The sequence below is a fragment of the Oncorhynchus gorbuscha genome, linkage group LG15, assembly GCF_021184085.1.
Source record: "Oncorhynchus gorbuscha isolate QuinsamMale2020 ecotype Even-year linkage group LG15, OgorEven_v1.0, whole genome shotgun sequence".
Lineage (NCBI taxonomy): Eukaryota > Metazoa > Chordata > Actinopteri > Salmoniformes > Salmonidae > Oncorhynchus > Oncorhynchus gorbuscha.
The window spans coordinates 69577623-69592622 of record NC_060187.1 but is presented as its reverse complement, the minus strand read 5'-3'; the positions used below and the strand labels follow the sequence as shown (position 1 = coordinate 69592622).

Below are 15000 nucleotides of genomic sequence, written 5' to 3'. Positions count from 1 at the left end.
GTGGCTAGACTGTATAGACTGCGGCCAGACTGTGGGTAGACTGTATAGACTGTGGATAGACTGTATAGACTGTGGCTAGACTGTATAGACTGCGGCCAGACTGTGGGTAGACTGTGGCTAGACTGTATAGACTGCGGCCAGACTGTGGCTAGACTGTATAGACTGTGGGTAGACTGTATAGACTGCTGCCAGACTGTATAGACTGCGGCCAGACTGTGGCTAGACTGTATAGACTGCGGCCAGACTGTGGCTAGACTGTATAGACTGCGGCCAGACTGTATAGACTGCGGCCAGACTGTGGGTAGACTGTATAGACTGTGGATAGACTGTATAGACTGCGGCCAGACTGTATAGACTGCGGCCAGACTGTGGCTAGACTGTATAGACTGTGGATAGACTGTATAGACTGCGGCCAGACTGTATAGACTGCGGCCAGACTGTGGGTAGACTGTATAGACTGTGGATAGACTGTATAGACTGTGGATAGACTGTATAGACTGCGGCCAGACTGTATAGACTGCGACCAGACTGTGGATAGACTGTATAGACTGTGGATAGACTGTATAGACTGCGGCCAGACTGTATAGACTGTGGCCAGACTGTGGGTAGACTGTATAGACTGTGGCTAGACTGTATAGACTGTGGCCAGACTGTGGCTAGACTGTATAGACTGTGGCTAGACTGTATAGACTGTGGCTAGACTGTATAGACTGTGGCCAGACTGTGGGTAGACTGTATAGACTGTGGCTAGACTGTATAGACTGCAGCCAGACTGTATAGACTGTGGCCAGACTGTGGGTAGACTGTATAGACTGTGGCTAGACTGTATAGACTGTGGCCAGACTGTGGGTAGACTGTATAGGCGGAGTGACTATATTGCAATGACCAGTGTGGCAATGTGGCATAACATACTACTCTGGAGTGGGTTAATTAGAGACTTAACCGCAGACTGCCTGTAGGCACTAGCTGTCATATGGTAGCTAGTGGAAAACTTGTACTGCTGGGCTTGGGTGTAATACAGTAGCGCTAGGCTAGCTACTGTAGCTAGCACACACTACAGTACAGGAGGTGGAAGGATGTAATCTTCAGGAGCTGTTGATACAGGGAAACACTGAGGGTTTGGGTCAAAGGGATTAAAATGGTGGAGGTGGATGTGAGGAGGAAGGGGGTTGTGGGATAGAGCGGGGAGCACCAGGCGCCGTACCCGACAACAGAGAGGAGGCTGGGAGATTAAAGGGTAGACTATGAGGCTGGGGTTGAGGATTCCTTCTCCCTGAGAGCTGGGGGACACAAGAGAGTGACTCCAAATGGCATTGGATCACAGCATTACCAGCCCACTATTCAACAATATGCAGTACCCATGGAGAAGGCTTAGCTTAGCAGGGAAGGCCAGGACATCGACCAGAACCAGGAGGGAGAGCAGGGTGTTAGGAATGATAGGAATGGGAGGTCCACTGTAGCTGCCATGGGCCGGGTGATGTTGTTGAAAAACCTCTGTGACTGCCCCTACTACAGCAAACCATTGTGGTCTGCAACCACTCTCCTTATGGCTTCCAGTTTGTCTATAGTAAATCCTACAAACTACATGTACAATACTAAATGCGTTCTACATTGTGGATACTGCTGCACCAACGGCAGCAAAACATGTCAGTCATTGCCCTAAAAATGTTGATATTCATAACTCCCTGTGTAAAGTCCACTAAGAGAGTTCAGAATCACACTCACCACATTTGACAACATCTACAGTTCACATTACAGAGTTGGTTGAATAGAAGTGTTCCAAACCCCGGTGGTACTGTAGTAGCTGAAGTGGTACAGGGACAGATGACAGATGTGTTCCACTGACTGCACTGCATGGAGGAACACAACCCAGTGTCTGATAGAGTAAGAGAAGCAGTGTATCAACGCTCTCTCTCTCTCTCTCTCTCTCTCTCTCTCTCTCTCTCTCTCTCTCTCTCTCTCTCTCTCTCTCTCTCTCTCTCTCTCTCTCTCTCTCTCTCTCGCTTTCTCCTTCTCTTTCGCTCTCCCATGTTCTCTCTCTCCCTCTTTCTCTCCTCTCTTTCTTTCTTTCTTTCTTTCTTTCTTTCTTTCTTTCTTTCTTTCTCCCGCTTGCTCTCTCCCTCACTCCCTCTCTCACTTTGTCTCTCTCCCTCTCTCTCTCTCTCCCTCCCTCCCTCTCCCAGGGGCTCAGAGAATGGATGGCCCTGTCTGACCCGGTCGACACACACGTCTTCTCCACTACACTACTGTACCTACAGCACGCCTGTCTGCTCTCTGCTCGCTACACACACACACACACGCACGCAAACACACACACACACACAGAGGGGCCAAGGGACCCATCTCTGTCACCCAGTGGTACAGAGCGCTACGGAGCACTGCGACCTCCCTTTAGGCAGGCAGAGGTCAACTCAGCTCTGACACTTCAGGAGTTGCATGGGAAGACGGAGTGGGGTAGATGGGGAACGGTGGGGGATGTAGGGGAGGGTGGAGGAGATGGGGGAGGGGTACAAGCATGAGCCTCAGCATCACCATACATACTGTACTTCTGCCACAAAACTACCAGCCTCCTCTCTTCATAGAGCTGAGTGACCCACCTCATACACCTGTATGTCCCCCTGTCCTTACCCATATGGCATTGGGGTTTAAGAGGGGTGGAACGGCTGAGACCCCATGACCAGAGCATCATAAACCCCATAGATAAGCCAGCAATGGAGGAGCAAGCTCTGTGTGCTCCTGCGCGGTGTGCAATGAGAAAAAGTGATACCCTACTGATACCACAGGGATATGTTTTTTTTTCGCACAGCCGGATGTGCAATCAATAAAATGGATTAGCTGCAGAGGTATGTATAAAGGTTATCAGGAAGTTCTCCCCCTCGAACACAGAAGCGACCCCACAAAACTATTTTGTAATGTGTCCGCTTATTTCTTCAGAAAAAAATCTGATATATTTTCTTCCAAACTGTATTTATGAAGAGAGATGTGGAATGTGGAAGGAGACAAATGAAATCCTTGCAATGAACCCTATAATGCAATTATATTGTGACCAGGGTGATAGAGGTGATACTGTATCTTCATTCTAGTGCCCATCAGTGATTTTCTTCCCATCTTCTGCCATGTGCAGGGTGTCCATGCAGTTCGCTATTCTTCCTCGCTCTAACTGTGTGTGTGTGTGTGTTTGTGTGTGTTTGTGTGTATCTAAACACTCATTCACCCCACTGATCTCTCTCTCTGACCCCCTACTGCAGATGAAAAGCACCCCGGAGAAGGCCTCTCTCTCTCTCCCTCTCCTCCACTCGCTCTCTGCTGCAGCTGAAGGTGGGTGGGGGTTCATCGTGACCAATGGCATCCCACCACAGAGCTTTATCCTAAAGCACATTGACAATGCTTTTCACACCTACTTACGACAGCTGTGCCATGGTGGGGGCGGCGAGGCCGAGCGGCCAGGAAGGAGAGGTGAATCATACACAACAGTTCTAAAAGCAGGCCAGGGCTGAGGCTCTTAAAGACGCATAGAATGGACTCCTTAACTAAGCAACAGTGATCCTCTTAATCAAAACCTCGCAGACAATTATTTTAATGTCCAAGGAATTGTTTTATGTCTGAAAATCACACCCTGTTTCCTCTTGTCCTCAGGACCGGTACCTCTTTCCGGGAGAGCTTTAAAATCCCTGCTGGGCTCACAGACAGACAGCTCCATCTGCTTCCCCCAGATCGATACACAGGCATTTCTCATCATCGATTATACAATTATGCTAAAGCTAAATCAACAGCCCACTCTCCAGAACAAGCCCATTAACCAACCCTGGACAGGAGTGGAGAGTAGGCTAGAAGAGCTGCCTCTTTTTACCCAAGTGCTCTAAAGAGAAGCCTAGTGCTCAGACAGTCCAGGTACTTCACTAGACATGATTATAATGCCACAAGGGTGCAATACATCACTCTTATTAGCCACACCGGAGCACAATGGTATCATAATTAATGGGCACAGCAGGATTGAACGCTGCCCTGACATGGAAAAGTGGGTCTACTTAAGCTTTACAAGGCATTTAAATATGCAGAGTGAATGGCAGAGTGAGTCAAAACCCTCCTGCTACGGAGGGAGGGAGAGCGGCCAGCTAGGCTACACGCTCATTAGCGTGACACGACACCCTCAGTGGCATTGATACAAGGACGCGCGGCCGTCTGTCTGTGTTGTCCCCTACTGCAACGACAACATAGTGCCTGACTGGGGAGAGTGATGGATGAAACACATGCAGCGTGCCTCTCCTCTCTTGTGTTTGTCATCAGTGCTGCCCATCACTTTCACTTGTTGTTTTCTTCTGTCTTCTCTGTGTGTCACAATTAGGTTTATGAGAGTTTGTGGAAACATCCTAATTTGGGTGATGTCTTGTCTCGTCTGTGTATTGTGGTTTGTTTGTGGTGGATGTTCAGAGAGTGGGGGGCTGTGACAGACAGAGCCTGGTGTCTGGTGTCTGTGTGTGTGGTGCTGCAGGGGGAGGCCAGCCGCCCGCCAGTCTGCCTCCACCAACAGTGAGGGAACAATGCACATAAAAGGCATTCGGAGGAAGAGTCTGGGCTGATGTCTTTCACTGTCTCTGCTGAATGAAGCAAGAACAAACGTGTGTGTGTGTGTGTGTTGTGTGTGTTGTGCGTGTGCGTGTGCGTGTGCGTGTGTGTGTGCGTGTGCATTTCGGTCTGTGTGCTTACGCATGATGTGTAGGATGCTAACTCTTCTCACATTCTATATAATGAAGTCTGCTGTCCTTAGCACCCCCCTCCCTACCATCACCAGCCTCCAGGTCAGTCTTACAGTACAATACTCTACCCCTGCCTGCCACAGTGACACAGTCAGTTAATATTACACTACAGCCAGGGTACAGTCTGAGCACTCCGCTCACTCCAGCCTGACCGTGCAGTTATCGCCTGGCTCAGTGCAATCAATTATTGTTGCCGCGGAATCATTAATAATTTCCTAATGAAAACGATTCTGTTGATCTCTGTTGTATTTTAATTAAACATAATTACTCTGCTGCTCTGAGCTGTGGTGGGGCCTCCTTTAGGGTACAATTTTGTTTTAATACACTGATAATGAAATTTTGACATTGTGTCAGTTGTTTAGTTATTATTCAGTCACACTATTTCCCCATGTTCCCAGATAACAGATAATAACCTCAGCACCTCCTATTTGCCTCAGTCGTTTTAAAGGGGAGGGTTGAAATGAACAATTCAATCTGAACTGTTACAGTCCTCTCTCTCCTCTCCCCAAGTCCCAAACAGTTTTTACGATATATTTCCCCCTTTCTAAACCAACCACTATATCTTATTCTGAATTCTCCCTCTTTTGTTTTGGACAGAATGTAAAGAAAATCAGATCCAATTTCAAAAGTACTGTGGAAAGACAGTTAAGGTTTCAGTTGATGAGAAGTGAATCTAAAAAGATCTAGCCATGTCCCGCAAGTTCACCTCCGAGGTCTCCGAGGTCTCTGGCTAAGAGCGTGTGAACAACGTACGAGTGAGAAAAGGGATCTGATGGCGAAGACTTAGTGAACATGAAGTAACAGAAAGACAGCAGTGAGTTACAGTCTAATTCTACACCGTATGGGCTTATGCAAAACGCTCTAGTACATTGGTCAATTTACGCTCCAACAATGGCCGACTTTCTCCAGAGACATATTGGACATGCTGTATCTGAATGTGGTCCGCTTAAGAGGCTTACGTTAGAAAAACTCAGGTGACCTTAGAATAATAGGACATAATATCAAGACAGAGCCCAGGTGAGTTTCTAAGGGCTCAGATAGCAGGTGATAATGGTCGAGCACAATAGGAGAGCTCTGAATACAGCCATACTGACTTTACTGTCATACTGGTAATGATGATATACATGTCATGTGTGGACAGTAGGTACCAAGAAATCTGGCGAACTGTAAAACATGCAGAATGATTGGTGGATTCAATGTCCGGTCTTGGAGGCCTACATTATGTTTAGTTATTCTCTCTGTAAAAGGCAAAAAATCAGAATAAATAAATCAATCAATTCAAAGCAGTGTTATATGATGGCGGTAGTGTATTTCATGACATTGTGGATAGGAGTGACCCTGAAATTATATTTCTATATATTGTCCCGTTTCTTCTTTCTGTTTCTTTTTGTTTTAATTACGACACTCTTTTGATTCAATAGTGGAATAATGAAAACACCCCAAAAATGAGGCAATTAAATAATACGCATTCCTTTCTAAATGAATAAAACACTTCCATATTGTTAATCAAATGTACCAATTCTCCACTGATATCCTCCCTCTCTGACTTGCTCTCCCTCTTTCCCTGTCCCTGTCGCTCCCTCACTATCTCTCCACCAATTCTCCACTGATATCCTCCCTCTCTGACTTGCTCTCCCTCTTTCCCTGTCCCTGTCGCTCCCTCACTATCTCTCCACCAATTCTCCACTGATATCCTCCCTCTCTGACTTGCTCTCCCTCTTTCCCTGTCCCTGTCGCTCCCTCACTATCTCTCCACCAATTCTCCACTGATATCCTCCCTCTCTGACTTGCTCTCCCTCTTTCCCTGTCCCTGTCGCTCCCTCACTATCTCTCCACCAATTCTCCACCAATTCCCTCCCTCCCTCCCTCTGCGTTACTGTAACGTGTAATTACTCCACAGACTCGCTGCCTGTTTCTAGAAAACGTCAGTGGTTCAGAGAAACTGTCCATGTGTGGCGCGGTGCATTGTGGAGGTTCCAGGTGGATTTCTCGATAATGAGTTGGTGCAGCAGTCAAGTTGAGAGTTTTAGTAATGGCTGACTGCTGTGCTCTGTGCTGAGGCACTACAGTATACTGGCTGTCTGCATGGGAGGCTAATGTTAAACAAACAACACTGTATGCTTACTGTTTCTGGTGCTACTGATAGGAAGACAGCCTGGTAAAAACAGATATTATGTTTATTCCACTTTTTATATTATCACGTCTTCAAGGGGGAATTGGTAGACATTCTTCATTTTAAAGTAATATATATTTAACACAAACTATGGCCATATGAAACATAGACATAATAACCTACAGTATATAGCCGTAGTTGATAGGGTAAACTCTCAGTGGAAATGTAGGTTTAGAAATGTCTCATTATCCAGTGTGTCGTTGGTCAATATCAACAACACAAAATGATCGAGACAGTGAGTGGCAAATCATTGGACATTCAGTAGAACCAGGACGGACACAGGACAGAATGAAATATCTAATAGTAGATATGTGGTAACCGTGGTAGTGTGTTTTCTGCTGGATGCCCGGGGCAGCCCAATGGGGATTCCACCAAACTCACATAGTTCTTGTTCACGGTGAACTAGCATGTATTATACATTACACACTGTTGGACTGCATCAGTCCATTGGGAATCAATTCTCTCTTTTTCTCTGTCCCATAGAATGTCAATGGTTGAAGATCGTGAACATTCAGTGGTAGCCATAGCACACTGACAATAGATTTTACTTTCAGATCATCAACAATAAACTACGATATGGGAGGGTGAAACACAGTGCCAACTCTAGTTGAGGCACTCCTCAAGAAAGCCAAGATGATTGGAACACGAGCCAAGTAGCCATATTCAGTGAGAACCAATGAACATGCAGTATATTGAGATGTCCACTGATTACCATAAGTCAACTGCCTTTTCAGCGCAAAATAGACAAACAGACAAACAGCAACACTTGGGGAGAGATGTAAACACTGAGGCCCTATGGCTCTGTGTGTCTGTGTGTCTGCTTCATGCAGAGAGGGAGTCATCACTGAGTCATTCTGTACTGTCTGGTGTCTGCATGGTGCCATAGAAATACAATAACTAGAATGATTCTCTCTGGGGCCATAGAAATAGAATAAGTAAATAGATGTTGTACAATGACAACAGATATTCTCTCTGGGGCCATAGCAATACAATAACTAAATAGATTCTATACAATAACTAGACAGATTCTATCTGGGGCCACATACACATAATAACTAGACAGATTCTATCTGGGGCCACATACATACAATAACTAGACAGATTCTATCTGGGGCCACATACATACAATAACTAGACAGATTCTATCTGGGGCCACATACACATAATAACTAGACAGATTCTATCTGGGGCCACATACACATAATAACTAGACAGATTCTATCTGGGGCCACATACATACAATAACTAGACAGATTCTATCTGGGGCCACATACACATAATAACTAGACAGATTCTATCTGGGGCCACATACATACAATAACTAGACAGATTCTATCTGGGGCCACATACATACAATAACTAGACAGATTCTATCTGGGGCCACATACATACAATAACTAGACAGATTCTATCTGGGGCCACATACACATAATAACTAGACAGATTCTATCTGGGGCCACATACATACAATAACTAGACAGATTCTATCTGGGGCCACATACATACAATAACTAGACAGATTCTATCTGGGGCCACATACATACAATAACTAGACAGATTCTATCTGGGGCCACATACACATAATAACTAGACAGATTCTATCTGGGGCCACATACATAGAATAACTAGACAGAGTCTGTCTGGGTCATAGAAATAGAAAAACTGGAGGGATGCTGATTCTGTCTCGGCCTACAGATTTAGAGCTGCAATTATTGTCTCAAAATGACTACACACAGTAAGGTGACAAACATTATACAATTATTTCCAAATTGAAATTAATTCTATTTTTCTGCATTTTATCCCTCTGTGTCGTCTATTATGGCTTGGCAGGCGTGTGATTGTGGAGAAAGGTTTAGCAGCTCTATACTAATACAACACAAACGGCTCTCACTGGGGGACTCCTCTTTTTGGTCCGACTTTCACATCACTTCCTTTTCTAATTGAATAAGGGTCAACTAGATGCTATGAACAAGGGGATATGAAGGACAATGCTACAGAGGTGATCACAGATCCATAACGTCCGTCTGTGTGAGATGATGGCAGTACTGCAACTACATCTGGGATGTCTTCTATAATGACTATGAAGACGGCGAGGGGAAATGACAGACTTAACAAAACGAGACCAAATCCTGTTATTACTCCCTTTTTTGTTTCATATATTCAGTCTCCTGGCAAAAAGATTAGGAGATTTTTAAAGAAGTGCATAATCTCCTTTAACAGCTTATCATAAACTTTAATGATTTGGTGATAAAGAGCACAAAGTTAAGTAGCCGGTTAAGAGGATAACTCCCCAGTGCAGTCTAGTGATTAGTAGATGAGAATTGGGAGACCGAAAGAAAATCCGGGCTGCAAATCCCAGTTCCCGCTTTGATTCACTTTGAGGGGAAGAAACTCCATTTCAGCTCCTTCGTGAGTCTAGTCACAGGGTAATCATTTAGAAAACGGGATAAATAGAAACCACTTCTTGCATCCCTTTTGAATTCAAACATCTTTATTTACTTATTTATGTGCCTGTGTGTCTCTGGATACACCCGTCAAGACCCAATTATGGGCTGTAGGAGCCAGTCAGCAGCACGGTGCTTTCATAAAGACTGAAGTCTGAAGACGCTACTGTCAGTGTGCCGTATTAGCATTTTACAATCAGTAACCTGAAGCCCAATCATGAACTATGGATGGGCAGCCATTTTGAGCTTGCCTAATAAGGGCATTCTAGCTGTATCAGACAGCAACTAAATCCCTCATTTTTATTTCAGTGTGATTCGAGACTAACAACCTCTACGGTCACACACAGTAACCCCACATTACATAAAAAGAGAGATATGCCATTAGCAAATTTCAGATTATCGTCTACATAATACTTTTGGGGAATTGTGATTTGTGAACAGAGAGGATTTCACTCAGACTGTGTACAAAAAGCAAATGAATATATTTACATCGTGAAATCGAAAACCTCTGACTTTGTATCTTGTATGTTGTTTTCCCGTTCCTAATCAAGACTTTTGAGTTGATACACTAAATTACTTCAGAGGGAAGTAAAAAAAGATATATATTTAGAGTGAAAGACAACGAGACAGACATACAGCAGAACTTAAGTGGTGGAATTGTCTGTCAGACCGTGTGTTTGGCTGCCGTGGTGTTGCTAGGGAGATAACAGACTGTATACAACAGTCTGGAGATTGAGCTTACCTTTGCTGTACACCACACAGTTATTTTGGTTGTCTTCTGCTCCTTGCCAAGTCACATCCAGCAGCCACCTGGGGCCCGCGCTGAGCACCACCGGTACACAGCTCTTCATCTTCTGGACAGGGACAGATAACAAACACTAATCATTTGCTTATTTTGGTGATTAAACAAACAATAATTAATAATAGCCACCAAGTTATGCTTCCTCTTCGTCTCTGCAAGACATAAACAGGGTCATTTTATAAGCTAGTAGGTTCTCTTCTTCTCCCCCGCAATGAGAAGATTTGGGAATTGAGATGGTTGGGGGAGGGGGGAGGGGGGAGGCAGGGGGGGGGGGGGCAGAGGAATAGGATCATGGTGGTGGGGGCAGTTGAGGTAGGAGAGTGGTTGGAGTGGTGGGGGCATACAGTGCTGCTAACGCCTGGTCCCTATGATCCCAATGATACAGTATCAGATCTCCCAGATTAAGAAGATCTCGGATGCCCAGAATGCCGATGACTTTTAGAGTGAAGGAGGCGAGTGTTCAGGAGTGAACTTTAGGCACATTGTGCTGTGCTATCGCTGGGATCTCACTATTTCCTGAAACAGCCAGGGAAGAATTTAAAGAATCAGTATCCATTTCAAAGGGCGATTGAGGCTACGTCTTATAATACGCCGGCAAATTATTCTGAATGTGTAACATCATTTTTCTTCTGGGCTCGGGTCAAGTGTTGGTGCTTTAAGTTATTTGTATGGAAGGAAAACAGGGAGATAGATACTGTGGCCCCAGCTAAATGTATTCACAACCAGACATGGAGAGGGCTCGGTCAGATTGGAAAGGGCTTTCTATTTATTTTCATATGATTTTCTATTCTATTTTATTTTTTAAATGGCTTCTTTTTTTTATTTTTACAAAGGGTAATGAAAGCCAAGAGTACATCTTCAGTGCTCGTGGAGAGGGTAGAAGCATCTTTCTCGGGCAGTCGTTACAGCAGCCTATTGCTAGCAGGCAAAATGTCAGTATTTCAAGGCCATTACTTTTTAACCCCCAGGCCCTCCTTCATTAGGGCGTTACAGAAATAGTTTAGCTAAGAGAAAATGGTCTGGGGTGCCATCTCTTCTCGACACTTCATTTATTTTTCCATTTGAAACAGGCTGCCATGAGACACCATCCATCTGCCTAATGCAACAGAGGAGCACAAGTCGTCACTATGTGTTTCAGATATTTCTTTGGAAAGGCAGCAACAACCCTTCAAGGATAAATGCAATGGCCACTTTCACATGTTAAAGGTCTGAATTGGCACAGATACACACAAAAGATTGATTTATTACGCATGCAGGTGAAGGAGTGTTTATACACACACACACACACACACACACACACACACACACACACACACACACACACACACACACACACACACACACACACACACACACACACACACACACACACACACACACACACACACACACACACACACACACACACACACACACACACACACACACACACACACACACACACACACACACACACACACATAAATGTTTTGTTAGTAGTGACTGAGGATTAGAGGGCTCTCTCTCTTTCTGAGAAAACAGAAATACTGTCGGCTACATTCAATAACTAAAGTGTAGACAGCATATGGGCTCTGATCTCAGTCAGTCTGTCACACAAATGAAACAACATGTATAAAATGAAAAGAAAACCTCAACTCTAGTTCTTACATAGCAGCTCGAAGCAATGGTGGACTTGTGCCAGTCAGACGGATCAAACACCTAGTGAACAGCACATTGTGTCTGTTGATTTTTTCATTCCTTAATATTTAGGTATCTTATCCCACCCTGGCAGAGGAACAGAGAGAGACCTCCGTCATTTAAGCCGTCCTCTATTTCACATCTCAAATTAGCCTGACAATAAAGTCGCATATCTTCGGCGAACCTGTAAATCTTACAACCCTGTCAAAAGGAGCAAAGGAGACGGATCTGATTGTTGCTACGACGACTATCTAAAATGAGAATCGGATTAACCCTTTGTCAGATCTCCAGACTGGGGGCCATCTCTCTTATTTAGCTGTGCGAGGCTTCTTCTTCCCCTCTTCCTGTCTGTCTAGTCTCTAAGGCCTTCTGGGAATTCACTATGTTACACTGCCTCTCACCAGGGAGAGAGTAATAATAATATATGGGTATAGTTTTCAACATTAGAAATACTGTAAGAAAGAAAACATATTTACTGGATTACATTTCCTTTATTATTGTATTTGAATTTGAATTATTTACATTTTTGACATTTATGTTTTCTCAATGTGATTTCTTAATATAACGATTCATTGTCAAAATCATCATAACATAATTTATTCATAAAACTAAACATAACCAATTGTAAATTAATAAATTAACTGAATACATTTATCAAAATAATGGTCAATTTATCATATAGCTTTATTTTTTATTTTGCTGAAATTTAAATGAGCCATTCATATAAATGTACTACTCGAAATAATGACTATGTTGGGGCGCTGAAGTATTTCAGACAAAGGAATGTAGAGAAGCTGTATTCTGGGTATAACACACAATGTCACCAAGGGGAGGAGCATTTTAGCCTTAAATGAACGCCCTCTTCCGATACAGTAAATACAGTACATTTGTCGTCAAAGCTTCAGACAAAAAAAAGAGTGGAGTAAGAGGGATGTATACAAAATAAAAACACACCCCTTTCTCTAACTACCAATCACAACTAAGGAATGTGACGTACAAGAGTGACTCTGTCCTGTTCCACTTCGTCATGAATAAATGTATTCAGAACAGCAAATAATACTGACCCCTATTGGATATTACGACATCAACACCACCGGCTTTAAAATACAAAGCCAGATACAACACGGTTTCATTCAGTATTCATATTAAGACTAGATATTCTACAGTGTCTACGGATCAGAGGACTCCGCATCTTATTGACAGTGATTAAGAGAGTGTTTCACAGAAATTAAAATAGGTGGATGTATTCATTCAATCAGAATTAAACAATGGTCATGTTTAAATTTGAAAATGTATGACAATTAACTCGGTCCCTAAATGTTTTTTTTCTTCAATAAAGTAAAACAGGGACATTTGAAGTAGCTACAGTAAATTAGATGGAAAATAAATGTGACAAAATGTGTCACTTTATAAAGTAATGTCATGGATAAGTGTTGAAAACCATCCACCCTTCCTCCTCATGGTGTGTTGTGGTTTATCCACCCTGTTCCCTCACTCCAGTGGTTTCAATACTCTCCCAGGGTTTTTTCCTGAGCCCTGTTACCGTTCAACCAACGTGTAAAAGATACAGTTACCAAAACAGTGTAGTCAGCGAGGAAGTGATTACAAAATGATGCTCCAAAGTCGCTATAAAATGAAAATCAATATTTCCACAAGTTGCTGCCAACATAAAAGATAACCTTCATTGATTTTTCTAGACTTAGGCCTCTGTGATAAAATCTAATATAAATTTTCAGCCACACGGATTTGGATCAGAGCGAAGAGCAGGGGCTGTGCGATAAGTTCCATTGCACATCTCTCATAGTTGGATTTTTTCCTCCTTCCTTCCAAAGGCAGAGCCCTAGCTATTTATAATTGGCACTGTGTGAGGAAAAGCTTCTATCAGGAATCTGTTCTAATTTTTATTACTGAGAAGCTAAAGCCTGTTCCAGATAATTTGGAATTTTCAGGGGAATTGTGATGGAGTTGATGGCAGCGCCGGACTGACTCCAGAAAGGAGCTAACCTGTAATAGCCTCTGTGGCTGGGCTGATTAAATGTTGCCATAGATGAAAGACCTGCCATCACCGCAATAAATTAACCAATCACACAAATCCCAAGTCGCTACTAATCCCTCCTTGATACCATGATCCTCAGATCAGCTGAAGGAGGTGAGGAAGAAAGTGGCTTGTGACACTCAGCTTCCTCCTAACTCACTGGTTTCCTGTGTAAACAAGCTAATGATATCACCACTGACCATTTCACCACCACTGGGCAACTCTTAACCCGCTTCACGGTCAGGCCAGGGGAAATCGATATCAATCCTTGGTGGGAATGATTCTTTCCTCATCTTTTTCCCTTCGTTTTTTTTTCTACCAAGGTCACAAATGTAGTACTGTATCAGTCCTGATCCCCGACTGTAGAGAAATCAAACCCAGTTTTAGTCTGAGAATCTTTCCAGTATATTCTACTTGTTGTTTTGCTTAAAAAGTCCACTGTATATCCAATAGCCATGGATATTAAAAACACTACAGTATGAAAGACTAAATGTGCTCTTAATCATAATACAAATGCAAATATTTATTTATAGCATTTTACTTCGAAAATACAAATTTCATTTTTTTATTTTTCAACAATATTTATTCCGTTTCTTAAATGAAACTAGTCCTTAAGTCCAGTATAAACATATATTTTTTTATTCAGTGAAAAACACTGTAAATAGTAGAAGAAGCAGCAGGTTCCTTTCCTTCAGTTCATCTCTCTGTGTTTTTCACTCCGACACACAGCGCTTGGCCCAAGCGTTCATATTTTAACAACATGCCACTAATAGTTTTGATTTGTCATGTCCATATAAGGAGTTAGCCTTTTATATGAAAAAAGAAGGGCAGAAAAGCTTATAGATGTGTTATGTCAGGGTTCTATATGATATGTTACTGCGGTGGAGGTATATAGGGATAAAGGATTTGCACCTGTTTACAGCATACTACAGCACACACCTTGATAACGTCCATTGCAATTAGTTGTTCACCACGATGAAACAAATTGCATGTGGTCAACTGGAAATTTCATTAGAGGAGATTTTCCTCTAGCCCTCGTTATCTCATTCCCGTATTAATATTTCTTTAGCCTCAAGGACGGATGACTTGCCAGGGTCTTTCTGTCGAATAAA

General features: G+C 43.2%; 1 protein-coding gene across 1 annotated transcript in view; it reads right to left on the bottom strand.

Annotated features, from left to right (window-relative positions):
- Positions 1-15000, bottom strand: part of zfpm2a (zinc finger protein, FOG family member 2a) — a 187287-nt gene that overhangs the window by 49958 nt on the left and 122329 nt on the right. The window contains exon 5 of the mRNA XM_046302575.1: positions 10117-10228. Within this exon, the coding sequence (XP_046158531.1) occupies positions 10117-10228 (112 nt within the window). The remainder of the gene's footprint in view (positions 1-10116; positions 10229-15000) is intronic.